General features: G+C 41.2%; 1 protein-coding gene across 6 annotated transcripts in view; it reads right to left on the bottom strand.

Moving 5' to 3' along the window:
- Positions 1–27,317, bottom strand: part of UNC13C (unc-13 homolog C) — a 343,863-nt gene that overhangs the window by 51,311 nt on the left and 265,235 nt on the right. For all 6 annotated transcript variants that reach the window (XM_075575720.1, XM_075575726.1, XM_075575723.1 and 3 more), the window contains 4 exons: positions 26,964–27,113; positions 26,087–26,210; positions 20,549–20,605; positions 8,790–8,870 (listed from right to left, as the gene is read on the bottom strand). In XM_075575720.1, coding sequence (XP_075431835.1) covers positions 8,790–8,870; positions 20,549–20,605; positions 26,087–26,210; positions 26,964–27,113 — 412 coding nt within the window. The remainder of the gene's footprint in view (positions 1–8,789; positions 8,871–20,548; positions 20,606–26,086; positions 26,211–26,963; positions 27,114–27,317) is intronic.

The raw sequence follows: 27,317 nt of genomic DNA, 5'->3' as shown, positions 1-27,317 counted from the left end.
GGTGTCTGGTTCTAACATTTTCTTGTATTTTTTACTTAAAATAAAAAGAATGCTTAATGAATAATTCACATATTTGTTCACATATTTCTCATTAGTTTGCTAATGTACTGTTTACAGTACTTGCACAGATCCCAACGGTCTAGTTTTTAACTAAGGCTCATTTGTATTGGGATAACGAAGTACTGTAGCTGGTTGAAGGGCTACTTTCTGATGTGCAAAGGGGACATCTTTCCTATAGTGGCGAGGTTCTCCAAAACAGGGGGGTGTTCAAACACCTGAGCCACACTAGGTTTTTTCAATAGACCGTGAATTGGCAAGTCATCTAGTGGTGCTAGACCAGGTAATAACGACTGAGTCACCTGTGCTGAAGCAGGGATATCCTGAAAACCCGACCTGCTGGAGGCCCTTGAGGACTGGAGTTGGCCACTCCTGTGCTAGACACGTAAGGCCGGTATATTACATAGAGCCTCATCATCTAGGTTAAGAACATGCGGTATCCAGAAAATACCAATGGGGAATAGAGGAGGCAATACGGAAAACCTTCTTCAAAAAGAATCCAGATGGATTTTTACCCTAACAGTGTTGTCCCTAAGAGACTTAATGAGGAACTTCTATATTGTGCGTTTATATGAGGTGATATGTACCTCTATGAGATATTCTTATAGGTATTTAGATATGACTCTTGCTCATGGTATTGATGTCTTGTTCTAATGCTGAATACTGGAGTCCTTTGTAGGCATACTTTATATCTCTGATTTTCTATGATTGAATAAGGAATCCTTATAGCCTGTATTTTAGTTGTGAAGGGTTAATATTTTTTGTGTAACCATGATATAGTGTGTGTGTATGTATATGTATATGTATATATATATATATATATATATGTATATATATATATATATATATGTATATATATATATATATATATATATATATATATATATATATATATATATATATATATATTTTTTTTTTACAATTAAGTGATCTCTTAGGATTATCATGCTGGGATATTAAGACATCAGGATGTGTTATATGATTGTAATTGTATATGTATATTGATACTTTGTGATATATAATGTTAGGTTTGTTATATACATGTACTGTATATATTTGTGGGTAATGTGTTTATATATACTTTTTTATTTTATAATGGTGAATTTTGGTTAATATGATATATTTTGTATATATTGTCTTACATATGATATATTTGTTTATTTTCTTTCAGGTATGGCGTCATCACGCGTTTCCAATGTAATTTTGGTGAGCGTGCAAATTAGGCTACGTCCCTGATGAAGCAAATCGCGAAACGCATGTTGGGCTGCAGTACTGGCAGACACCACCTGCAACACGGAGGCTTGGTGTTTCATCATCCTCTGACCCCATGTTCCTGATTATGTACAGTATGTATAGCTTTATTTATGTACAGTAGCTATAGCTGTAACTGTATGGACCTATTAAACAATGGATGGCACTTCATGGGCTATGTGGTGATGTTTAGGATTTATTTCCCTTATACATATGTATTTTTGTGGCAATTTTTATGAGATATACAGTAGTTGGGTCCATATGCAGGTATTATATTGATAGTATTTTTAGCATCAATTTATTATAATTGGTGGTAATTCTTTACAATCTTGTTCTACTACATTACTGCCTCTTTATAGTAACCGAGACTGTATATACGATCCAAATAGTTTTTTCTCATGGAGGCTTTACTTACGCTGCTTACGTATATAACATTATTGGTGTATATATATATATATATATATATATATATATATATATATATATATATATATATAGCAACTGTAAAGATTCCTGTATATTCCTTTTCATGTCTTAGACAGGTCTGCAACCCTGTCTTTCACCATTATCATCCAGTATACAGCACTTCCACTGCAGCAAGGGATTCTGGGAAATGACATGCAAATGAGCACACAGTGCCACCTTTTATCTCAAGCTCACATTACATGAGCAAGCCTTAGCCAATGCATGCTACTTTAGACACAGCTTTTAAGCAAGGGCTTGGGAGATACAAAGCCAGTAAACCCACTCACAGACATGTTTCAACCTTGATGGGTATCATCAGTGTGAGGTTGGTTGCTGGCATTTGCTCAAATGAGATAAGAGTCAGTAATCACCACACTTATTAAGGTTATGGTGGGTAAAAAAGTGACAAAAACCCTCCACAGTAATATACAGGAATATTTACAGTTGCTTTATGCTTAACTGTGGAGGGTTTTTGTCACTTTTTTACCCACCATAACCTTAATAAATATATATATATATATATATATATATATATATATATATATATATATATATATATATATAGTCTTATACTTGGGGGTGATCTACTCTCATACTATTTGTTTTTTAAACAAACGTGTTGAAGGTTTTGTGCACTGCCGTTTAATATGAGTACCATGTTTCTTGGAAGATTTCTGTATCTCCTCTTTGGAAACAGTATCTTCAGTGGTACAACCCTTTCGATATTTAGGTTTGATGTGTATCATTACTTGTAGTAGTTAGGTTGGATTGACCCCCTTTTCTTTTTTTGGGGGGGGGGGATTTGGCAAGTATTGGAATGCACTTGGTTTTATCAATGGGATGGTTGTCAGTTATCTCAAAAAGTATAATTGGTCGCTGGGTTTTTGAAATCTTATACAACTGTGTTTTGGTCTCGGGGATAAAAAAAAACATATCACTTGTGGGCACATTCGCATGTCTCACACAGGTCTGCAACCCTGTCTTTCATCATTATTGCTTACCAAACAGTGCTTCAACTGCAGCCAGGAATTCTGGGTAATGACATGCAAATGAGCAGTCAGTGAGTCACTGTTTACTTCTTAGGCTAAGGCCCCGCTCCCTCAGTCAGCGCGCCCACACGGCAGACAGGCGGGCGCTGACAGACACAGACCGCGATATGCGGTCTGTAGGGAGCCGGGAGCCGGAGCGGGAGGGGGGTGGGAGTGGGAGGGGAGTGGGAGGGAGGGGGGCGGGATCTGATCGTGGTGCCGTCCACCCCCCACACACATACACATACACACACATATACACATACATATATACACACATACATACACACACACACACACATATATATACATACACACTCACACACTTTAACCCGCAGCTCCTTCCCTGCTCCCCGCCCAAGGCGCCTCCCATCTAGCTCCTTCCCTTCCCTCCCCTCCTCCCCATTGGCTGACTCGCGTACCACGTGACGCGTCAGCGCCGAAAATCACTAGGATCTTGCAGCATCGGCCGGCTGACGCGTCACAGTACGTAGTCAGCCCTGCCGGAAGGAGGCAGAGGGGGCAGGGACCATTGGGCAAGGGTCTGGTGGTCCGCGGCCACGCGCCCCGCCGGCCGCAGCGGGTTCGCAGCCTTATCCATTTTAACATGGACCCCTACAAGTTTATACCTGCCGCATTACACAACTTTTCAGCACAGCCAGGGTTAAAGAAGTGCACAATCTGTAAACCTACTCAGAGACAGTTTTCTCAACCTCTTGGGTCTCATCTGTGTGAGGTTGGTTACTGGCTTTGCACTATGAAGCTGGTAAGTTGGTTTAACCAGACATTAACCTGGGGACTGCAAAGGAGTGCAAGGATTTCCATAGGAGAAGCTGAGTGGGTTAAATTAACTTCACATGCCCCAAGCAACTACTGATTTCACTTTTCAGTGACTTTTGTAGTGAGTTAGAACCTGGAAGTGAATTCTCAAATTCTCAAAGTAAATGAACGTCTCAATGTATTGTGGGGTAAGTGTGTGGGCACTGATATGTATAAGTGTTTGTAGGTACTGTAAGGGAGAGAATCCAAGAGAATTATGAGATTTGCAACTTTGAGGCACCCATTGGAGTGATGTACTATAACACAGAGTAATGGTCTACTGCAGGAGTGGTCACGGCCAGTCCTCAAGGACCATTAACAGGTCAGGTTTTAAGGATATCCCTGCTTCAGCACAGGTGGCTCAATCAGAGGCTCAGTCTTCGGGATATCCTTGAAACCTGGCGTTGACCACCCCTGGTCTACTGTATATAGGATGAGGGTATTGTGATCTGAAAAAATAAAGATGTACAACACACGCATAAAGAAAAGAAAAAAAACGAATAAAATATTAAATAATAACATTTAAAAATAAGGGATGAGAAATGACACTGGATATCAGTTTTTGATGCTATTGTGGTGCTGTATATAAAATTGTAAAGCAATATGTTATACTCTCACACAGCAGACTATAGATACCACATTCTCCAGATCACAGCTCTGAACGAATAAAGGTCAGATGCAACAGAGTTATCACTCCAGTGAATTGAGGAGGCATAGACTACAGTAGACTGGGAAATTGATTCTCTCCTGCATCAGTGTGTGCAAAATGGCAGGACTCAAAGTAGCCTTGTTTAATATTTCAGAAGCATAATACCTTTTCCAACACAAATCAACTTTTTATGGATTACACAAAATCTCTCAATCCTTCACCTGCCACATTATGTAACATTTCTCACCAAAATATGCTTAGGAAATATTACAAACCTACTATTATAGGAGCTGTTTTACACAAACTAAGGTCAATTAATCTCGGGGGGCAATCAATGTATAAAAAGCGTGATGCGTTACATTTTTTCAGCTGCTTAAAACACGTTTCTAAGAGGTGTGATGGAGAGCCGCTGGAACCTCTGCCACTGGTCGCTTCTAAAATAAAGCAAGCGTTTAGGCGTTTTAGTGGTTAGGGGGTAAACCTTTGGGATTTAGTGGTTAGGGTAGGTGTTAACCTTTGGGTTTTAGTGGTTAGGGTAGGTGTTAACCTTTGGGTTTTAGTGGTTAGGGTAGGGGGTTCATTTTTGGGTTTTAGTGGTTACGGGGATAATCTTTGGGATTTAGTGGTTAGAGTAGGGGATTAATCTTTGGGATTTAGTGGTTACGGGGTTAATCTTTGGGTTTTAGTGGTTAGGATACGGGATTAACTTTTGGGTTTTAGTGGTTAGTGGGTTAATTTTTGGATTTTAGTGGATAGGGTAGGGGGTAAATCTTTGGGATTTAGTAGTTAGGGTAGGGGGGTAACCTTTCGGTTTTAGTGGTTAGGGCAGGGGGTTAATCTTTAGGTTTTAGTGGTTACGGGGCTAATCTTTGGGATTTAGTGTTTACGGGGCTAATCTTTGGGTTGTAGTGGTTACGGGGCTAATCTTTGGGTTGTAGTGGTTACGGGGCTAATCTTTGGGATTTAGTGGTTAGGGTAGGGCTTAACCTTTGGGATTTAGTGGTTTTGGTAGGCGTTTATTCTTTGGGATTTAGTGGTTAGAGTAGGGAGTTAATCTTTGGGCTTTAGTGGTTAGGGGGTTAATATTTGGGATTTAGTGGTTAGGGTAGGGCTTAACCTTTGGGATTTAGTGGTTTTGGTAGGCGGTTAATCTTTGGGTTTTAGTGGTTAGGGTAGGGGGTTAAGGTTAGGGACTTCCCAAAGCAACCGGTGGCTGATTGTCTGGGCATCAAGGTGAGTGGCTGCAAAATGCTGGCGGTCAATTTGGCTGCAGCGAAACAGCCGCGACCAAATGTCCTAGATCGCATTAGTTAGCTCTGAGCCATGCACCACATTTCCTGGTGCAATGACGTAAGGAATGCGCCTCCTTCCCCATGGCCCAATCTCCCTATCGGTACCCAGCTTTATAACTAATTTTGCTCTAAGCCATGGGTGCGCAAACCAGGGGGGCGCAAGATTTTCCAGGGGGTGGGGGGAGCGGTGGTTACAGAGGTCCTGCGCTCTTCCCCAAGGCAATTAGATTCAATGCCGGGGAATGCGTGAGGCCTCTGCAACTTCCCTTACCATGTCCTCGGCGACGCGTCGCCATGGCAAAGCAGCGTCAAATGACAACGCCGTGTCGCGTGACGTTACCTTGCCATGGCAACGTTACATCACTTGACCCCCATGGTGTCACTTGACGCCGGAGACAGGGAGGGGGGCGCGAGCGAGCAGGCAGGGGGGGGCGCAGACTGAAAAGTTTGCGCACCCCTGCTCTAAGCTGTGTGAAAAAGAGTTGGGTTACGATATGGAAAAATGTATGTACATATGTTTCATTTAACCCAAAAACATTTTACTGAGAGTGGCCGTCTTCTTTTGCTTCCATAAATGCAACAAATCAAGTGCACACAATGTCTGGTCCGCGTGTACTTCGGCTGCTTCAGTAACAGCAGGAAATGGTCTGCATGGGTTATTTAATTAGCTTTTTAGGGCAACACATGGGGCTTAAGGATGGGGTGACATTTCTTTAAATACACTATGTTACTTGTTATTATTTTGCGGATCTATGTTACATCAAGATAATATCATAAGACGTGTTATATATATATATATAAAATCAAAAAATAAATAGATGATACCGTTCTGTGGCTTTTATTTGTGCGAGCTTTCGAGATACACTGATCTCTTCTTCTAGCGATGTTACAATGAATGAAGCAAGGATAACTTAAAAACAGTGTCTCTTGGAATGTTATCTGTGCTTGTCCTTCCCCCGGTGTGGATGTGTTTTATGGCTAGAGGTGTCAAAGGGTAACTGAAAGCAAGTGAAGAAAGAGTGTGTATGTGTATCAGTGTGAATAAAAATGAATGGAGAGCCCACAGTATAAACAGTGCTCTACACAAGGTGTGTGTGGAGTGAGAGGGATATAAATGGTGTGGGTGGGTGTGGAAATGTGAGAGTTTGTAGCACAACTAAAAGTGTGTGTGGATACTATGTGGTCCCTATTGGTGTATATGGATGGAAAAATAAGGAGTGTTAGTATGTGTGAGAGACAGCTGTGTGTGCATACATATAGCACAGTATGTACAGACATGGCCTTTAGCGCTCATGGGAAGAGAGTTCGCTAGTGTCAGTAATGACTCATAAAATTTCGATCTCTGTTTAGGCCACTGCTAAGTGTCCCGAACAGTTGCATAAATTTGTATTCATGTAACCGTCTCTCTTTCGGGGTTTTAAGATTCCCTTTGAGTATGGCAACCCTCAGATCGTTCATCTTATGGCCAGAGTCAGAGAAATGTTCGCCAACAGGACTGTCTCTTGTTCCGCGTGTGATGCTGTGGCGATGCAGGTTCATTCTCTTGTTTAGCCCCTGTCCTGTCTCACCTATGTAGTAGCAGCCCCCTGGGCATTTCATGCACATGATGAGGTACACGACATTGCTGGAGGAACAGGTGAACCTTCCTCTGATTTTGTATTCCCGATTCTTGTGTGGTATTTGTATTGTGTCCGCTGTGTAGAGCATTGCGCAGGTTTTGCATCTTGGGTCCTGGCATGGTTTTGTCCCGCATTCAATTGTACTGCTGAATACTTTACTCCTCACCATAATATTCTTGAGATTATGGGGTTTTCTGTATGATAATAAGGGTGCCTCAGGGAAGACCTGTTGCAGTCTTGTATCTTCCTGGAGGATGGGTTGTAGTTTCCTGGCGATCTTGCGTAGGGCTCCTAGGTGTGGGTTATATGTGACCACCAAAGGAACCCTGTCGCTTGTCTCCTTCTGTATATATATATATATATATATGGAGAAGGAGTGGCTCGGTGAGTAAAGGCACTGACTGGCATGGAGAACCTGGTTCAATTCCCGGTGTCGGCTCCATGTGAACTTGGGCAAGTCACCTTAGGTCCCTGTGCCTGGCACCAAAAACATAGATTGTAAGCTCCACGGGGCAGGGACCTGTGCCTGCAAAATGTCTCTGTAAAGTGCTACGTAAAACTAGCAGCGCTATACAAGAACACGTGCCTTCAACTTACAGATCACACCCTTGTGACTTAGGCCAGGGGGGCTCAACTCTGGTTCTCAAGCAGGTCAGGTTTTCAGGGTATCCCTGCTTCGGCACAGAAGGCTCAGTCTTTGAGCCACCTGTGCTGAAGCTGGGACATCCAGAGATTTAGATTTACACACGCATACACACATACACACATGCATTCCCTTACATCGCAAGCATTCAGGGACCATTTAACACCTTAAGTCAGGGGTGGGGAACGTTAGGCCCGAGGGCCGTATAAGGCCCTCGAAATAATTTGGTCTGGCCCTGCTAAGGCAACTGCTATAACCGGGGCGCGCTAATTTAAAAAAAATGGCTGGCGCGCGCCTGAACGGGAGGAGGAAGGAGGTGGTGTGTGGCGCCGGCAGCCCTACACGTTCCCCAGCAGCCACCGTACTAGCCCCAGTGATCCCCCAGCAGTCACCGTACTTCCCCCGCACTCCCCCCGCAGCAGTCCCCGCAGAATTCCCCGCACTTCCCCCATGCTTTTCCAGCAGTTCCCCCCGCACTTACCCCAGCATCCGCCCTACACAATCCCCCCAGCAGCAGCAACTACCAGAGGTAGGGGGGCGGGGGTCTGTGTGCCTACATGCCTGCTGTGTGCCTGCCTGTGTGCCTGTCTGTGTCTGTATGGCCCGCGAACGATGTTATAAATATCCAAATGGCCCTTGGCAGAAAAAAGGTTCCCACCCCTGCCTTAAGTCATAAATCCCATACTGCACAGGGGGGATGTGTAGGCTTGACCCACAGATAACATTCCAATTGCCTTGTTTCAAAGAGAGTTTTTTGGGGTTAATCAACTGTAACATCGCCCGAAGAGGAGATCGGTGTATCTCGAAAGCTCTCACAAATAAAAGCATTTCGTTAGCCACAGAACGGTATCGACTATTTGTTTTTGAGTATATATATATTTCATTTTAATAATCGGCTATTGAAATGCCTACTTCAGTATATGCAAGACACTGTTGGTTATGGATGTAAAGTCCACAAAACTGTACCTTAATTGTGGCTAGTACAACTTCCATGATTGAACACTGCCGGGGAGTAAGGCTTCTGGCTTCCTCTCGAATGACATGGTCCTGAAAACGAACGGATTCCATTATAAGCGTTTACATGAATACATTTTATCCGTTGCTTTCAATATAAAATTAAGGCAAGGTGAACTTGATGGACATGCGTCTTTTTTTCAACCTCGTCTACTATGTAACGATATAATATATTATTCCAAAATATGCCATTAGGTGGAACCGATGTATTGTTTATTTCTTTGCAAAAGTAGGGATGTTTGCTGCACCCCAAAGAAAAATAACATTGTGATACATTTACCGGTGCTCCTTAGTCCCAGGGAAGACCGGCATTTCCAATATATCCAATGTAATTAATGGACAAGGCCACACGATTTTAATCATAAAAAATGTATTGTGCCATAGGGCAGGGGCGCGCAAACTTTATTTGCTGTGCCCCCCCCCCTGCCTGCTCTCCTGTAGGTGCGCCCCCTCCCTTACCACGTGCGGCGTCACGTAACCCACGGCGTCATTTGATGTCCCGTTACCGTGGCAACCGTGACATGACATGACCCCATGGTCACGCGTACTGAAGCCTGCTGAACCTCGGTAATGAGAAGTTGCAGAGGCCTCGCGCGGTCCCCCGGCATTTCATTTAAATGCCTTGGGGAAGAGCGCGGGACCTCTGCAACCACCCGCGCCGCTCCCCCCCCCAAAAAAAAATATCTCCCCCAGTTTGTGCACTGCTGCCATAGAACACATGTTCTATGGCAAAATAAATTCTTTATGATTGAAATCCGTGTGTCCTTGTCTATTAATTACACTGTTTATTTAATTGCCATGCAAGATACTACAATGGGAAATAACAATGAGCTCAAGCCGTTTTATCACAGAATCCCTGCAGTTCATGAGCGCTAAGTTGTTTCGGCGACTAATAGCAGGTGTGGGGCTGGATGTTGGCGCAAACAGTATTTAAGCTTAGAAGCCGAGAATGTAGGAAATTCAGCGCTCGTGCTGCAGGTATATATTTTGCTGGAAGCATTAATCCCCTTGCAGCATGTGTGTAGAGCGTCTCCCCAATGAGCTCCTAGAGCAAGGTGACCCCCAAAATGGGGGACACCTTGAGATGAAAAGAAGAAAAATGCACACAATGCGCACCAGGGATTAAAATAATGTAAAATATTTATTAATTAATAAAACAAAAAATAACTGAGGGAATCCAACCCCACCTCAGTACACCAAGTCTATAGATCCGGGTTTGAGTAACAATAAACAAAAACCACATGAATTATGTATCTAATTAAACTAAATCTATAACCAACATAACAGATAATAAAAATACAATGTTCAAAAAAACGGGATGCATGTACCCAGAATGAAGCTAAAATGATAGCTGAACAGCTGCCTGAGGCTGAAAGGGGAGACGGAGACTTACACTGAAGCCCCAAGCGGGTTCTGCGGTCCGGACCACGCCGCCGCAGAAATGTTGCCACCGCCAGAGCTTCCTGCAAACGTCGTCTCAGCCTATCAGCATACGCTCAGAGTGACCTGTCGTGACCTCTACGCGTTTCGCACAATGTGCTTAGTCAGCTTCCTTTTTTTTTTCTTCCACTAATAACTATCATTCCTACTTCTTGCTGGAAAATACTGGCAATTTACCAATGCACACGTACTGTACCATGTGTAGTGTAAAACACACACCGGTTTTTATTTTGCCGCGATTTGCAAAACTATTTTTTTTAATTTGCCAACTAACCAGATTGAGATTGTTTGGCAGGAGGAATAATTCATTTTTGGAGCCAATTTAAATATTTTTGCCGAACACTAATAATAAGCTTGCGATATAGCGAGTGAATAGAGTTCCACATTTGGAGAATAATCACATCTTGTGGCTCAAGAATTAAAAATAAAAATGTATTTCATTCTAGTTGCATACAGTACAGTATATCTACTGTATTAATATGTACAATTGTCCATTTCAGTGTTGCACTATACTGTACGTATATGTTCAGTACAGTTAGATTCCATGTATTTTAAATGCCATTTCCTTAAATTGTGCTCATAGCCAATACATTTACATACAGTTGTAACGCGTTTCACAATTTTAGGTAAATGGGAAAGACTTTAGAAAGTAAAAGCATTTTGCACCCTGTACCTAAAAATTAGGCACTCATAAGATGCCATAAGAAAGTTGTAGAAGCCATAGGGGTCCTGAAGAAGCCTAACTTGGTTGTAGATTGTGGTACCATTAAATGAACCAGAGGCATCCCCAAAGATGGACAGTACAGTATGTGTGTGTACAGAGCTTTTTAAGTATTTAACGGTTTGTTGTTCATGTTCTCTGCATTGTTTCTTCTTTATGAGTACGCCACACAGTGAGGCTCTGTATACACCATGAAATCCATGGAGGATGCTTTTATTAGTTCATTAAAAATGATCACTGTCTACGATGAACAAAGCTAAAAGAAGAAAGCTAACCGCTATCAAGAAGAGTCTACCCCTTGCTCAGAGTGTTTTAAACTGTGCTCAGATTAATGGTTTTAAACACTTCATGGGGAATGTGGCTTCACAAGCCTACACATTTGCAATTTTAGTTGCCATAATCACACATCTTTCATATTTTAGTTGATGCAGAAATGATTGGAAGAAATTAATCAGGTGAGGTGCTAACAAATGTCTCTCTTGACATGCTATACACACTTTAACTCGGCAATCATCGTAGCAAATTGTCACTAAAAGGTAAACAGCAATGTAACCTTCTGAACTTAAATGATGACGTTCTCCTATTAAGTTTTATAGCACGGCAGTTAATGAAAACAAGTTTTTCTGTTATAACAGACAGGAACACACGGTCTATTGAGAATGTGCAACATTCTGGAAACCATCCACTGATTTAGCAGTTTTACAGCCACATCCAACCCTTTTATATTCCAGAAAATAATACATGTTCATTTGCTTCACATCCAATTAATTTCCTTTCTTTCATACAATATTTACCTTCATCGAAAAGCCATTTATCCAGAAGACATTGAGTGGCAATGTGGCTTAATTAACAAAAACACAAAATGGACCAAAAATATAATTGACCTGAAATGCTCATCGTTTTTTGTAGGTACAGTAATAAACCTTTTTTTTCTTATCCACTATTATTGTAATGTAAAATTAGGGTTACACAATGTACCTCCTTTCTTTGAACATTCACTTAAAAAAAGATGCCTTTCAATGTAATACATTTTGACGACTAATCAAATTACTGTAGTATCTGAGCATGAAATATGAGCCTTCACCACTAAATGATTCCCACAATTCTAATCACGTTCTTTCTCCTATTAATGATACCCAATACGGCTTATTTAATAAAGTGCGATATTGTTGATTGACTTGAATGGGAGGTTCCGTGCACTGGTATCAAATTGGTTCTATCGCACTTCATTGAATAAGCCCCAATGACACAAATCTTGGTTTAAAAACACGTCTGCATGCAGTTAATTGTAACATTGTAATACCAATTCCAGGGATTTAAGACTGCTTTATGGGCACATTTTAGTTTTCATGGAATACTAACTATCATATTGAGTACCATGTAGATAAATCTCTTTACACTATTTAGCACTTGCTCTGCAATAATACATTGGAACATTGCTTTTTCTATGTCATGTCCATGTCCATGTCCATCAGAAAGCCATTTTTATCTAGAAACAAAAATTAATTCTACGGAACATTACTTTACGCTAAAATATTTTTCTTGGAGACTCCCTGATATCTGTTTTACAAAGAGAGACCGTTTATTGGTTGCTGGTAGAGCTGCAACTTGTTCCAATGTAGTCAATACACAGAGTCCTATTAGATTTCCTTTATGGGCAATGAGCAGAACAAATTGGCTTATCCTCCGGTACTACTGGCAGAACATAAGCTGATCCCAGGAGGAAGCCATATGTTGTTATGAACTGCAATTTGTAGTGTTGAACAGAATGCAACTTATATTAAACATAACTTTGGATTGCAATCGATGATTTATTGTCAATTAAAGGAAATAATATTGAATAAATAAATAAATAATGATGTTGTTGTTAAAGTGGAAGTGCTCATTTTTGCCAACTACCAGAGGGCAATTTTTGGAACGGGCACCACAGCCTTGACAGGTTAACTGTGGTAGGTGATTAACATAGGAGTCATTAATGCAGACCCGTGTCACCTTATCCTGTTTGCTACAATGTAAAGGAATGCCATCTGTGCCTTCTACTCTAGATTGGCTGAATAAGGTTTGGATGCTTGCAGCCTACAGTTCCATCTATCAAGCTGATGTTCTGAGTTGGAGGACAGGTTGCAGAGATACCGGTTATCTGTGTCTTTGAAATGGATATATGGCGCTCTTCTGAAAATAAAGGTGGGCAGTTTATTTGTAAAGCATCAGTCAATATTATACAAGTGACTGCCACTGCCACTTCATAAATGAGCTCTTCAATGTTGAATGGAATTCATTTTTAGCACTGTAAATAGAAGAACTGCAGCTGGGCTCATAGAGCAGATAGGGCCATACTTACCAAGCCACCTTCTGGCCTTGGAAAACACCATACTGCACATCAAAGCAAATGGGATGTCGGGTGTCTGCCGATGCCAGAGGTTGTCTTATGAAGTACAGCTGCAACAGCCAGTTGTAGACCGCTTGCCTTGAGAATTCTGCACTTAAACCCATCCCATGCTGCGAGATTCCTGCAGCCAGATGAATGGCCCATCGGATTAACACAGCGGGGGTCCGTGCATTTGAATGGGACTCGCGCTGTGTGAATCCTACTGGGCTGCGAGTCCCATTCAAACTCAGGGACCCCCATTGTTTTAATCCGATTGGCCATTACAGCCGCTGTGGACCATCTCACGAGTTACTGCGAGATGGTCACGGATTTTCCTTGGCAAGCAGTCTACAACAGGCAGTTGCACCTGTAGCACTGCTTAGTACAAAAGTAGTAGCACACCTTTAGTCTTGCTTAAATCGGCTTCTTAGGCTCAGACCCACCAAGTTCCGTTATCAGGGCTCACAAAATCATGTTATCAAAATCAGCAGTGGACGCTATTTTACCAGAGGTTAAAGCGAATCCACATAGCTAATGATTCACAAAAACAATGGCCGTTACTGATCTCATTAGAATAGGCTTAACACCATGTTATGGTAGCACTGCCTTGCATTAGTATAACATGACTCATGTTACGCCCGTCTTACCTGAAGGTGGCCAGAGAGAATCCAATTTTACAAGAGTTAAAATAATTTACGCAGGGGGATGTACATCACTCCCCTTCAAACATATATACGGCAGTTAGCAATTATACTTGCTGGGAGTCCCAGCCAATTAGATTATACATCGGCGATTTTCGCGCCAAAAACGGGGAGCGCGATTACGTAGGGGGGCGGGCTTAGCCCTTTAAATCAGTGGGGATGAATGGCGCGGATCAGCTCTATGACTAAGGACTATACCAGTCCGAAACGCGTCAGAGTGTGTGTCCCCTGTACCATGCTGTTTCAATAAAGAATATTTTTAAACTACACCTTGCTGGTCCTCTACCCTATTTGGCTGTGCACCGCAGGAATCTTTGGATTTCAACCCCTACGTGAATATTGAGCGTGCTGCACGCTGTATTGGAACAAGCCTGCTGTGAGTATATTTCTCCCTCGCAGGGATACTGGATGACCTGGAATAGTGCTGCAGCTTAAGGGTTTGGTATGGCCGAGTCCCATATAACAACGGTATGTTATCCCTTCATTTTATTATGACACATGGACTATTGCCATTACACTGAGTGTCTTCTTGCTGCATTTCATATAGCACTGGGTCTCATTATTCTACCTGCTGGCTGATACAGGTTCCTGTCACCATGATATGTGGACTTATACTCATTATTGTCTAAAGGTTCAGAATTGGATTGAGCACTGTGATTGGGACTTATACCCCAAACCACCGACTACGTTACTTACACAGTCGCTCATCTGAGGATGACAACAAGCAATCATACAATCATATATATGTAGGGACCAGCTTAAGTCAGTTTGACGGTGTATATTTGTTATTTTTTCTATTTTTAATATTGGTACCTGGGTGACTTGTTCTGTGAATGGAGGACAACATGGAAGGTTCTGAATCGGAGGGATTTGTGAATGAAACCTTTGTACACAAATGTGCGGACAATTCAGGGAGAAGGCGCAGGGCAGCATATTTATTTGATAATGTCCCCCTTGATATGGTTGAAGATAATGCTGATTTGGAACTTTACTTCACTAAATTGGAAAAAACACTGTTAACCAACATAAGACTCTGGTGGGACATTACCACACTTGATAATTATGTCCTTACGAAAAGGATCCCCAGAGGTCTTCGCGTCAAAAAGACGCCGTCTTTTGGATTTCCATCCAAAGATTTCGAACAAGAATGGATTAGTACATTAGACGAATGTTCCATGAAATTAATGGGCTTGATCATTAAAACAAAAATCCAAGAAAGGATAATTGTGAAGAAGAACATAAAAGACCTACAGCAGAAACTCAACACATTTAAAGAAATGGAAGATTTCCAAGCTTTGGATAAAAAGTTGTCAAAAAATGTGGAGAAAGTGGAGGGTGAAATTATGCTAAAAAAACAGCAAAAATTTGAAAGGGATCGTACTGATTACGAGCGTCACCAAGTCTACGTTTGGCAGAGACCTCCACCATCAAGAAATACTGCACGCCAGGAATTTGGTCAAAAAGGAGTCCAGAGCAACAACAAAAAAGATAGATCCAGAAGATCTACACCAAAAAGGTCTATTCTAAAAAAATCTGCAGAAACATCCAGCATATCGGACATCTCTGATGGAGAAAGCCGTCAACATACAGTATCCTTCTCCACGGATGAAGATACAGATAGATACGGCGAGAATACTGATTATGAAACCCGGAATATGAAACATGGCGAGGCATCCACATCATATGACTTGAGGAGTCAAAAGGCGTCAAAAAACTCCACAAAGGGACAAGGCGCTCGAATAAAAGACGGGGCACAAAAGAAAAGAAAAATCGACCCTGGATGGAAGACCATAACGTCATTAATATTTCAGGGATAACCATTCCAGAGGGTGAAATAGCCGTGTTGAACAAGGGCCTCAACTTCGCCCCTATGAACGACTTCAACTTGTTCAACACTGTTATTGATCTACAAAAATATGTCCGCAAACTGTCTTTAAAAAAATGTTTTGCATCTAAAGATAAATCTCTCCCTGAACCTCCTCCACTGGTTGACAGGGATCTTACAGACCCCTCTCAGACAGTCGACGAGCTTCAGGTGGAGAGATTTTCTTTTAAAGAGTATGGGGTACTTCAGGACATGTTAGATCTTGAAAGAGATGACATTATTTCAGATTCCATGAGTACTGAGGAGCAGTTTTCATTTTTGAGTGGTACCAAACACACACAATTTAGGAATAAGTCCATTTTCTGTCCATCATTCTCCAAGGGTCCTCATTTACAGACCTATGAGAGGCTAGTGGAGAAGGATCTACAGGATCTTGCCAAGGGCTATATATTCACTGTTCCTTCCTTTGACAACTTATCCAAAGAAGATAGAATAAATCTGAACTCTTTTTTAATGAAGTCTGACATTATAATCAAAAATGCGGACAAAGGGGGAGCAGTGGTTATTATGCATACGGAAGCATACCGTACAGAGGCCATGAGACAGCTGTCTAACACTCAGGCATATTGTAAGTTGGATAAAGATCCTACACGGTCATATCTAGTAGAGATCCGTGAATTGTTTGATCTGGGCAGGGAATTGGGAGTACTCAATAGTCGTGAGTCAACCTATTTGTATAATCCATTCCCAACTGTACCTATTTTTCACCATCTCCCAAAGATCCACAAAACCTTAGTCTGTCCTCCTGGCAGACCAATTATATCGAGTATTGGATCTTTGGGAGATGGTCTATCTAGATACGTTGATTATTTTTTACAAACTCTGGTAAAAACATTACCCGCTTATCTAAGGGACTCTGCGAATTTGCTTCAAGATATTCAGAGAATCCAATGGCTTAATGGTTACACTTGGGTCACGCTCGATGTAACCTCCTTATACACGATTATTGATCACACTTTGGGCACGAGAGCAATCAGTCACTTTCTTAATCACTCTAATTTAAATTTTGCACAAACCACTTTTTTGTTAGATTCGGTGATGTTTTTGTTACAACACAATTATTTTATGTTTGATTCACAATTTTATTTACAGTCACAAGGCACAGCAATGGGCACGTCATTTGCACCATCATATGCAAATCTTTATATGGGATTTTGGGAATCTATCTACATTTTTGGTGACACTAACCCTTTTAGAGATAATATTATTTTCTATCGTCGCTTCATTGACGACTTATTATTTATCTGGAATGGGGATGATGACACTTTACATGCTTTCTTTGAATATCTTGAGGCCAATACGTATAATTTAAGATTCACACACTGTCATAGTGACTCACAGATTGACTTTTTAGACCTACATTTGTATATTGATGTTGGTCAGAAAATACAGACTAACATCTTCAGGAAGATAAACTCAAAAAATTCCCTGCTCAGATCAAACAGTGCCCACCCAAGACCACTTATAAAGGGAATACCAAAAGGACAATTTCTGAGGTTAAGACGCCTATGCTCCACAAGAGAATCCTTTTTGGTACAGGCAGAGGATCTAAAGAAAAGATTCAGAGATCGTGGTTATGTAGAGAGAGATCTGGAGAGTGCATTTAATTATGCCCTAGAATCAAATCGGGAGTACCTCTTAAAAAAGAGGAACCCCAAAAAGACACCAAATAATAATATTAACAACCAGTGTCCACTGTTCATAACCACGTTCTCAAAACAAGCAGAACAGATTAGACACATACTACAAAAACATTGGGGAATCTTAAAATTAGATACAGATTTGGATCCCTATACCACACAAAAACCTAGAATGGTATTCAAGAAAGCCAAAACCATCGGCAACTATGTATCTCCTAGTCTGTTTGAGTCAAAAGCTAAAAATACAAAACCTCTACCCAAGGGATTCTTTAAATGTGGCCTATGTAATCTCTGCAGATATGCTGAACCATTAAAATCAGTAAGGGATGTCCATACAGGGCAAATTTACCGGTTAGAGTCATTTATGACATGCAACACCAACTTTGTAATTTATTTACTGAAATGTGCATGTGGAAGTGGCTATATAGGCAGGACCATTAGGGCTTTAAAAGTAAGAATTACAGAACACATCCGGAGTATAAAGAACAGCGATGAACGCTTTCCGGTAGCACGTCACTTTAACAAATGTCCCTCAGGATCAATCAAAACACTTACGTATAGTGCCATTGAGAACATCTCTATACACCCTAGAGGAGGACACAGGGAAGCATCATTAAACCGCAGGGAGATGTTCTGGATTTATGCCCTTGGGACATTGGCACCCAGGGGCATGAATCAAGATTGGGAGCTCAAACATTTTTTAACTTGATTCAAAAGGATGAATGAGCCCATTCTATCGACTGATTTGCCCTAATGTTTGGTCTTAAATCTATAAAAGCACACAAAATTAGAGTAGCTTTCGTTTATTCAAATGTATTAGATAACATGCAATATGAAATATCCACTGTATTCTCATATAACAATCTTGCTTGCCTTACGTTAGAAACCAGATATATTGTTCACTCAGCTAGAAAATAATTGCCTCAAATGGATACATTATTTTCATGACATATGTTTATTCATAGATCAAAACTTGTGCATTACTAAAAGTCAATTATCAACAATAACATTAGTTCTATACATTAACACGATAAATATATTTGAAATACTTTTGTCCTCAATCTATACATGCAACCTCCATTTCAGATTTTAGATTCGCTACATTATGTATTTGTATGTTATTTATGTCTTGTTGTACTTGATTTAATATGTTTTTACTATGTTAGTTTTGGTTAGTTGGGTTCCCTGTTAGCACTACATAGCCATATATTGAGGACTCTTTGTTATTATTTACACTCGTTACTTAGCAACGACGCGCTACGTGTCGGTAGAGGGGTCAGGGCGCTGAAGTTAGATGCGCGTCACTCCCCTTATCCTCACACATACCAACGGCAGCTAGCGTGCCTATTGGCTGGGAGCTTCAGCCAATGAGGCTATAGTCTGGCGATTTTCGCGCCAAAATGAGTAGCGCGATGACGCAGGGGGATGTACATCACTCCCCTTCAAACATATATACGGCAGTTAGCAATTATACTTGCTGGGAGTCCCAGCCAATTAGATTATACATCGGCGATTTTCGCGCCAAAAACGGGGAGCGCGATGACGTAGGGGGGCGGGCTTAGCCCTTTAAATCAGTGGGGATGAATGGCGCGGATCAGCTCTATGACTAAGGACTATACCAGTCCGAAACGCGTCAGAGTGTGTGTCCCCTGTACCATGCTGTTTCAATAAAGAATATTTTTAAACTACACCTTGCTGGTCCTCTACCCTATTTGGCTGTGCACCGCAGGAATCTTTGGATTTCAACCCCTACGTTAAAATAATTTACAGTACTTGAATTAATATATACTTTGCATATCCTATTAGCACAGGGGTGGCCAACTCCAGTCCTTGAGGTCATAATGACTGAGGCACTGATTGAGTCACCTGTGCTGAAGCAGGGATATCCCTAATATCTGACCTGATGGTGGCCCTTGAGGACTGGAGTTGGCCACCCCTGCATTAGCATATCTCCCAGGTATCTCGGGTGTACTCCTTTTTGAGCACAGGTGTCTCTTCACATTATGTTTCAAGGTTGATGTGAGGGTATATGTATATGTGTGTATATACATATACACATATACCTGTATACATACTATATATATATATATATATGCAAATGTAAATACAACTGTATGCTCATCTGCATGTCTTAGGCAGGTCTGCAACCCCGCCTTTCACCATTATCACCCAGCACACAGCACTTCCACTGCAGCAAGGGATTCTGGGGAATGACATGCAAATGAGCACACAGTGCAACTTTTTGCTTCAAAAACCATTTTTAACACGGTTCCCTATAGGCTTAAATATATATATAGCAACTGTACTAAAATCCATTATTCGGTGTCTGGAAGGAGCCAAAGCCACCTTTAGCTATGACCTAGGTAACACATCGCTAAGTCCCTGCGTTAACTATAATAGAGCTCTGCGGATATTTGTCATTAAAGGGAACACCTCTTCTGCATATCATTAGCTGTAATGTGCATTATAGTAACACCAGGCCTCGTTTCAACTGAAAACAACACTTAACACTGCGTTAGTTATCTTTGAAGATCCCCGTTAGCACTGAACAAGGCCTTGAGTGTACGCCTGGTTAAATAGCGGAGCTTTGTGTATCTGGGCCTTAGTGTATTTTCATTTTACTGTAAAATGAACAATATTAGTTTGGTGTCAGGTGCCTTTCGAAATGTCAGAAGGTACTGCCACCAACATATTACTGTTAATTCTACAAACTGTGCTGACTGTGTGAGTTGTCGACAATACCCGAAGATGCAGATTTAAATAAGGCGAAAGGTGCGCTGCTGTTTTGTTTGCACTTTGTCCATTGTAGATGTTAATACCGCCTTTAAAATATGAACATCAAAGAACCAACTACTGCAGTCAGATAAGAACTTCTCGTGTGTGAGAAAGCAACAGGAAAAAGGCAGACCACAACGTGACTGTGGCAAGTGATTAACCATTGATTAAACAATATTACCTTTAATTTAGATAACTGTCCAATGTCCTTCGCTGCATTGAAAATCATTTGGGGCCCCTAGAGAAAATAAGATAAACAGCACATTTATTGTCAAAATTCATTCTTTCAAATCGTTGTGAGTAATCTTACAGTGACATTAAGTAAATAACATTGAAATACAGAGCTAATGTTTTATTTTTATTTTTTTTAGCAGAGCTTACGTTTTATTTATTTTTACACAACATAAATGACATTTTTACGCAATATAAATTATCTTTTCCAAACTATAGTGGTGTTAATGTGGAAAGCATCATTTTAGTATTCATCCTTAACCAAACTGCATTTTTAAAGGCGATGAATTTCCTAAGGCAGGGAAATGGGAAACACCTCCTACTGCAGACAAAATACTCTGAAAATAAGTTTGGAGAAAAATAAAGAAATATACAGTTGCTGATAATTTGTTGAGAAATCTAGTTTAAAAATAGCAGTTCTAAAAACCTGTTTGCGTTAAACACATTTGTGGTCTTTATATATGAATTCTCTCTTTTCCCTGTGGTAGATGGAGGGGTGTGTAATAAGATGATAATGTGTTACACCTAGAAATGGGCTAATTTTTTTTTGGGGGGGGGGTGATATTTGGATCGTCTGGTTCCTTCAGTCTGTCGGATCAGTCTCAAAAAGACCAATCCGGCTTTTCCGTATCTTTTTTTTTTTTTAAATCCATCACCGTCAGATTGTTATTACGTCGCATTCAGATTAAATACGAGGGGGTAGAGAGAGCGGATTTTTGATGCAATATGGAATCGTAGTGCGGATTCTTAAAAATCCACCTAGCTTGTATCCAATGGCGGATTCAGATTAATCCGCTCGGATTGCTTGATGCCCAATCCGCAGACGGATTTTACCCCGTGGAATGGATTTTGAAGGGAGGTTCCAGGGGAACGGATTTTGACATCTCCCATCTCTAATTACACCCTCGCCACCAGGCAAGGAGTTAAAATAGATAAGAAAATGCAATGTATGTATGTCTTTATTTATATAGCACCATTAATGTACATAGGGCTTCACAGCAGTAATACACGGGACAATCGTATAAAAAATAAATAACACAAAGGGGAGAAGTGCTTCAGACATAAAAGTAACATTTAGGAAAAGGAGTCCCTGCTCCGAAGAGCTTACAATCTAATTTTGTTGGTAGGAAGAACGTACAGAGACAGTAGGAGGTATATATAAAGCCCCCCCCCCTCCCCAAAACACTGGAATTGAGTTGCTTCTGGTATCAGAGATGAGGACTATCTATAAAGAAGCCCACAGGCTTTATGCAGCCAAAAGGGTATTTTTATGTTTGTATATGTTATGTGTTGTTGTCCATGTTTTGTTAGTTATTAGTAGTCTAGCAGTATACACTATGATTTCTCTGTTTATCTTCACATGTCCTGAGGATCATCTCGTGGCGATCAGAGGCTTATCTGGACCTACCCGACTGGACTCTAATACATGATTTGATCCATATTTGCCTATACTTGTTTTCTAGACTTTTAATTCACCTTGGGGCGCCGGAAGTAATTTATTGTTTGAATCAGTCGAAGATTGAGCCACTGATTGAGCCACCTGTGCGGAAACAGGGATAACCTGAAAACTTGACCTGTTGGTAGCTCTTGGGGACTAGAGTTGGCCAGCACTTTGGGAGTGAGATCGTGTTCCCAAAGACCAGAGTTCTTCGTTTGATTATTTCGATTATTTTCTTACCCGCGTCAGCTGCTTTGAAACGGCCACTTTTTATTTTCTACTCCCATTTTCTTTTATTCTAATGTGATGGTTTTCAAAATGCCACTTATTGGATTTAGTAGCATCAACTACAAACGGATATTATTTGACTGTAGCTAGGATAAATATAAGGGATACCATGCCAAAGTCTGTCAGGATGCTACAAACTGGTACTACCCCTTTTGTGTTAAACAACCATCTGCTCAGCATCCCACTATAATGTAATGTTAACATGTGTTATATCACAATTACCCTAAGAACTGTAATTACTAGTGTTTTTTGGCAGCCGCACAAACGCTCCGTTCTGGATGGCTGTGCATCACCACAGATGACAAAAATATCAGCTGAATGTTTAAAACTGATGTCGCTTTTGCAAATGCACTAAATGGTCGCGATAACTTTTTGAAACGGATAAGAAGAAAGAATAGTTCTACAGCACTTCAGAGAGAACAGAGACATGTTCTATTGCAGGGGTGGTCAACTCCAACAGGTCAGGTTTTCAGGATATCCCTGCTGCAGCACAGGTAGTTCAATCAATGACTGAGCCACTAATTGAGTCACCTGTGCTGAAGCAGGGATATCCTTAAAACCGGACCTGTTGGTGGCCTTTGAAGACTGGAGTTGGCCTCCCCTGCTCTATATAGGTTCAGTCTCTCCCACAATCATATAGTGGTTGTGAAACAGATTGTGTGGTCCTGCCCTCACTGTTAGTCTGTATAACTGTTGGGATGGAGGGGATGAGAGAGGAGGGGGTGAGACAGAGAGGAGGAGAGAATGAGGGGGAGGGGGGTGAGAAGGGTGCTCCTGAGAGAGAAAAGGGGGGAAGAGAGAGAGAAAAAGGGGGGGGGGAAGAGCGAGAGAAAGCGGGGAAAAGAGAGCGAAAGGGAGGTGTTAAATGCCCTGTTTTTTCTATAAATTACTCCAGGATAATAGACCTCAGTAATTCTGGTTCATCACATAAAAACAAACGTTTATTTTGAAGATAATTATATAAAAATAGTACAAAATGGCCGTTGACGTTCCAAATAAGTTATGGTATTCTTAAAAATGGTCGCACAGCTTTCTTTCTGAGTGGAATCATTCTTAATATCATGATAAAACTGCTGTTACCTTCATCTTGGTTTTAACCCGTCTCTCTCTCTCTCTCCATGGTGGAATCCTTATGTCCTCACATCCTGATGGAATCAATCATCCTGTGCCTCTCCACCTATTCCCACATCATGGTGATATCAAGATGTACGGCTCCTTCCTCCTGCCTCTCAGCCTGTTGCTACATATTTATTGAGATAATATTCCTTGAATCAGATGTTGCTATATATTTCTATTCCAAATTAGGTCCTGCTGCTGCAAACTGATGTCATAGGAACTGCCCACAACTCCATACATAGAATAACCAAATATGGCGTATGTATTGGAATATTCTCAGACCTCCTTATTAATCCAACCTAATTGTCATAGCCTCTTCTCTCAGCTAGGACCTACAGTTGTCAATAATAACTCAGTGTCAACCTAAACAGGGCTTCTCTACAAAGAACTTGACTGCTGCACCCTCAATATAACTCTCCAATGTAACTGAGATCATTAATCAGAATATACCAATTAAGAATATTCAATATAATATGTATATAATGAAAGAACTATCAGACAGCATACGATATACCTTGACACTGTCTTGATAATGGATTCACACATTGCAATATAATTATCGTTACTTACAGGAAGGAAGAGGGAGAGAGAGGAAAGAGAGGAAAGAGAGACAGAGAGGAGAGATAGGAAAGAGAGAGAGAGAGAGGTGGTGGAGAGAGAGGAAAGAGCGACAGTGAAAGTGAGAAATAGGGAGAGGGGGGGAGAGAGGAAGAAGGAGAGAACGATAGAAAGAATGTGTGTGTGAGAGAGGGAGAGGGGAGTGAGACTGAGATGGGAGGACTTGCACGGCCACCGATAAAGGATAGCAGACACCCTCCCTCCCCCCCCCCCTGTGCTCAACAACCCAAAACCCCAATGGAGACTGTAGTCCTGGGGCCCTGGGAAAGCTCTCGGCGGACCTGACTGGTGGAATCGAAATGTCTCTGTCACTAAAAAACAATCGTCTACTGTATATATAATAAAGCTGAGCTGTGTGGGATATTTATCAGCCTGAAAAAAGTGGAGTAATAGTGGAAACAAACTGCACCATATTATTGGCAGGTATGTATAATCCTTTTCTTGCTTACATGCAAATGCAAGGGGTTACTAAGTCTGCGTGTTTAATTTCAATACAAAAGAAGGCATTGATCACTCAATTATCATGTTTACTTGCACTGCAGGCTAAGCATATAAAAGGATAGCCTTCATGGAGATGCACAATCCAGCTGGTCAGTGTTCGCTCAACTAGTGTCAGGAATCGACATTCTCCGCGCTCCCCACACAGAGCACTCACTTCCTTCGGCGATTCCCCTGCTCAGCGCCGGGCGCTTCCACGCCCTCCCACGTGCTCACCTGCACCATCCACTGGCTCAGTCCACACGCATACACGTGTTACAGAGCGCGTTCAGTCTGCACACTCTTCTTCCCGTCCCCCGGACCTCAGGCTCCGCCCCCGCAAGCCGCACGGGCATACTCGGGTTACCAACAAGTCTCACCTGGCCTGTTATGCCTGCACCAATCTGCAGTGTCTCCCTGTAGCTCTTCCTGTCCCGCCTCCGTTCCTAATTGGACCTTCCTGCTTTATCTAGCTCCTCTCTGCTCTCAGTCTTTGCTCGACATAGTCTCTGTATGGAAGTACTTCTGGATTCTCTCAGTGGTTTCACAGGTTCTGACACGGCTCGTACGACTACCCCCTCTGGCTCTCGATTTCGGCACTCCTTGGACAACGCTCTCTCTGATACCCCTCGAACCCGGCTTGGACTACAACCTATCTCCGCTCTCCACTCCTTGACTTCGGATAGGCATTCTTCACTCTATCTCTACAACCGGTACCGGTAAGTATTGACTACATTACTACACCTGGCCTGGCAACACTTTATACCACACTCCGGACACGCTCCCTTTGCTGCAGGTGCGTGTATTACCACTTCCCCCTTCAGCTCAGGGGACGGGTCTGGTCTGCGGGCAGCACCAGCATAACAACTAGTTACCAATGAGAAATGAAATGTACTTTATTTGCCTTAGAATGTCAGTACCTTTTAAAAAAGAAAAACATGAGAGTTTATTTTCCCTACAGTGATTTATAAGAAGTGGTGTTTTGCTTAGTTATGTAGTGTGTAGTGTCAGGCATAAAATGGGACGTCTGCCGACTTCTGTCCCACAAAAATTCCTGAAGCTTAGAAAGCAGAGGAGGCTTCACCCGCAGATAACATTCCATTTCCAAAAGGTTGTCTTTTGGGTATAACCTGCTTTATGCAACAACATATTGAGCTAAAGAACACTGAAACTGAAGTAAACAATCAATATAAATGCTGTACTTGTTACTTATTGAACATCATGTTTTCTATTCTTGTGTGAATATTTATGCATCTATTGATCAATTAAGAAGTAGGGTTTCTGTCTGCAATGCCGTGAACTTTGTGATCCAGGGGTTATAAATATTTAATCATTAGCATGGTCTGATGGGCACTTTACTCATGTGCTGAGGTACATACAAAGCGGTACAACTATACATGAAGAGAGTTAAGAAAGTTCATTATTCAATAAGCCTTGAAGTGGGTGATCGCACTGTGATTTGCCAAAAACTCCTATTGACTTGAATAGGAGTTTTCAGCCAACCCTGGTGCCATTTCCCACCTTCCAGTTAGCCATTGTTAAAGTACTTACAGTCTGATCTGTTAGAGGTGGCAAAACAATTTGCTTCTCCATCGTATTAAGTACCAATTTCCATAGCTCTTTCAAAACACGTTTTAAAACGGTCTTCTCACATATCTTTGCAGAGACATATAATCTGCAAGAAAATAAAACATTTCACCATTAAAATCTAATTAAAACAGTAGCAAAACTGCAGTGACATTAAATAGCAGAACAAATCATAACATAGAACAAATATACTAGTACAATAACAGCAATGTCTTAAAACACATACAGTATGCGTAGTAATGTTCTCATCATGACTATCCCTTTTGCTCCATACTCTTTGTTCTGTTTTTTTACTCTACCTGAAATAAACCTGAAGATGGATCCTGTGATTTTTGAAAGCTTGTAGTTGAAACTATTTCTTGTTCCAGTGCAAGGTATCATACAACTTTTTGTTTTCTATGTACTATTTTATCTATGTACAGTAGCAGTGAGATCTGTTTGTTATCCAAGAAAAAGTATCATGCAATATGCATACAATTCTACCAGTAGAACTGAAGCTAGAGCCAGAGCCAGTAGAATTCTGCCAGTAGAACTGAAACTAGAGCCAGTAGAATTCTGCTAGTATAACTGAATCAAGTACCCGTAGAATTATGCCAGTAGAACTGAAACTAGAATCAATAGAATGTAGAAGTGAAACTAGAAAAATTAGAATTCTGCTACTAGAAGTGAAACTAGAACCATTAGAATTCTGCAAGTTGAACTGAACTGTATAAAATATGCTCAACAAAGTAGTGATAATCCTATTACGTGTGACTCTTCTCACTAGTATGAGCACTTTTATATTTGCATGCTATGACTTGGAGAGTTCAAATTGCATTACTGATAAAAAGGACATACTAACGTTTTATCCAGAAAATCCATCAGTGGCCGCAGCACAATTTCTGCATCCATGGCTGCATTGTTCCTATTTGTGGATGCATTTCCATTTCCTCTCATTTGATTTAATTCAAGACTCATTTGTCTCACACAGTCCTCTACCACACTCTGGAAACTGGAAAAAGAACCGGTGTGGAATGAAGAGTTTAGGATACAAATAGAAACAAAAGACGATGAAAACAGGTCTACGAGAGATTTCTTTCTTAGGGCTGACTTTTCACTTTTTTTATTGTCATATGCATTGTGCCTAAAAACAAATATCATTTGTTGAGTATTTTTTGCAGTGTGTGTCTCTCTCTTTCTATGTAATGTGTATCAC

Source organism: Ascaphus truei, chromosome 18, assembly GCF_040206685.1.
Source record: "Ascaphus truei isolate aAscTru1 chromosome 18, aAscTru1.hap1, whole genome shotgun sequence".
Classification (NCBI taxonomy): Eukaryota; Metazoa; Chordata; class Amphibia; order Anura; family Ascaphidae; genus Ascaphus; species Ascaphus truei.
This window is presented reverse-complemented; position numbering and strand designations above follow the sequence as displayed.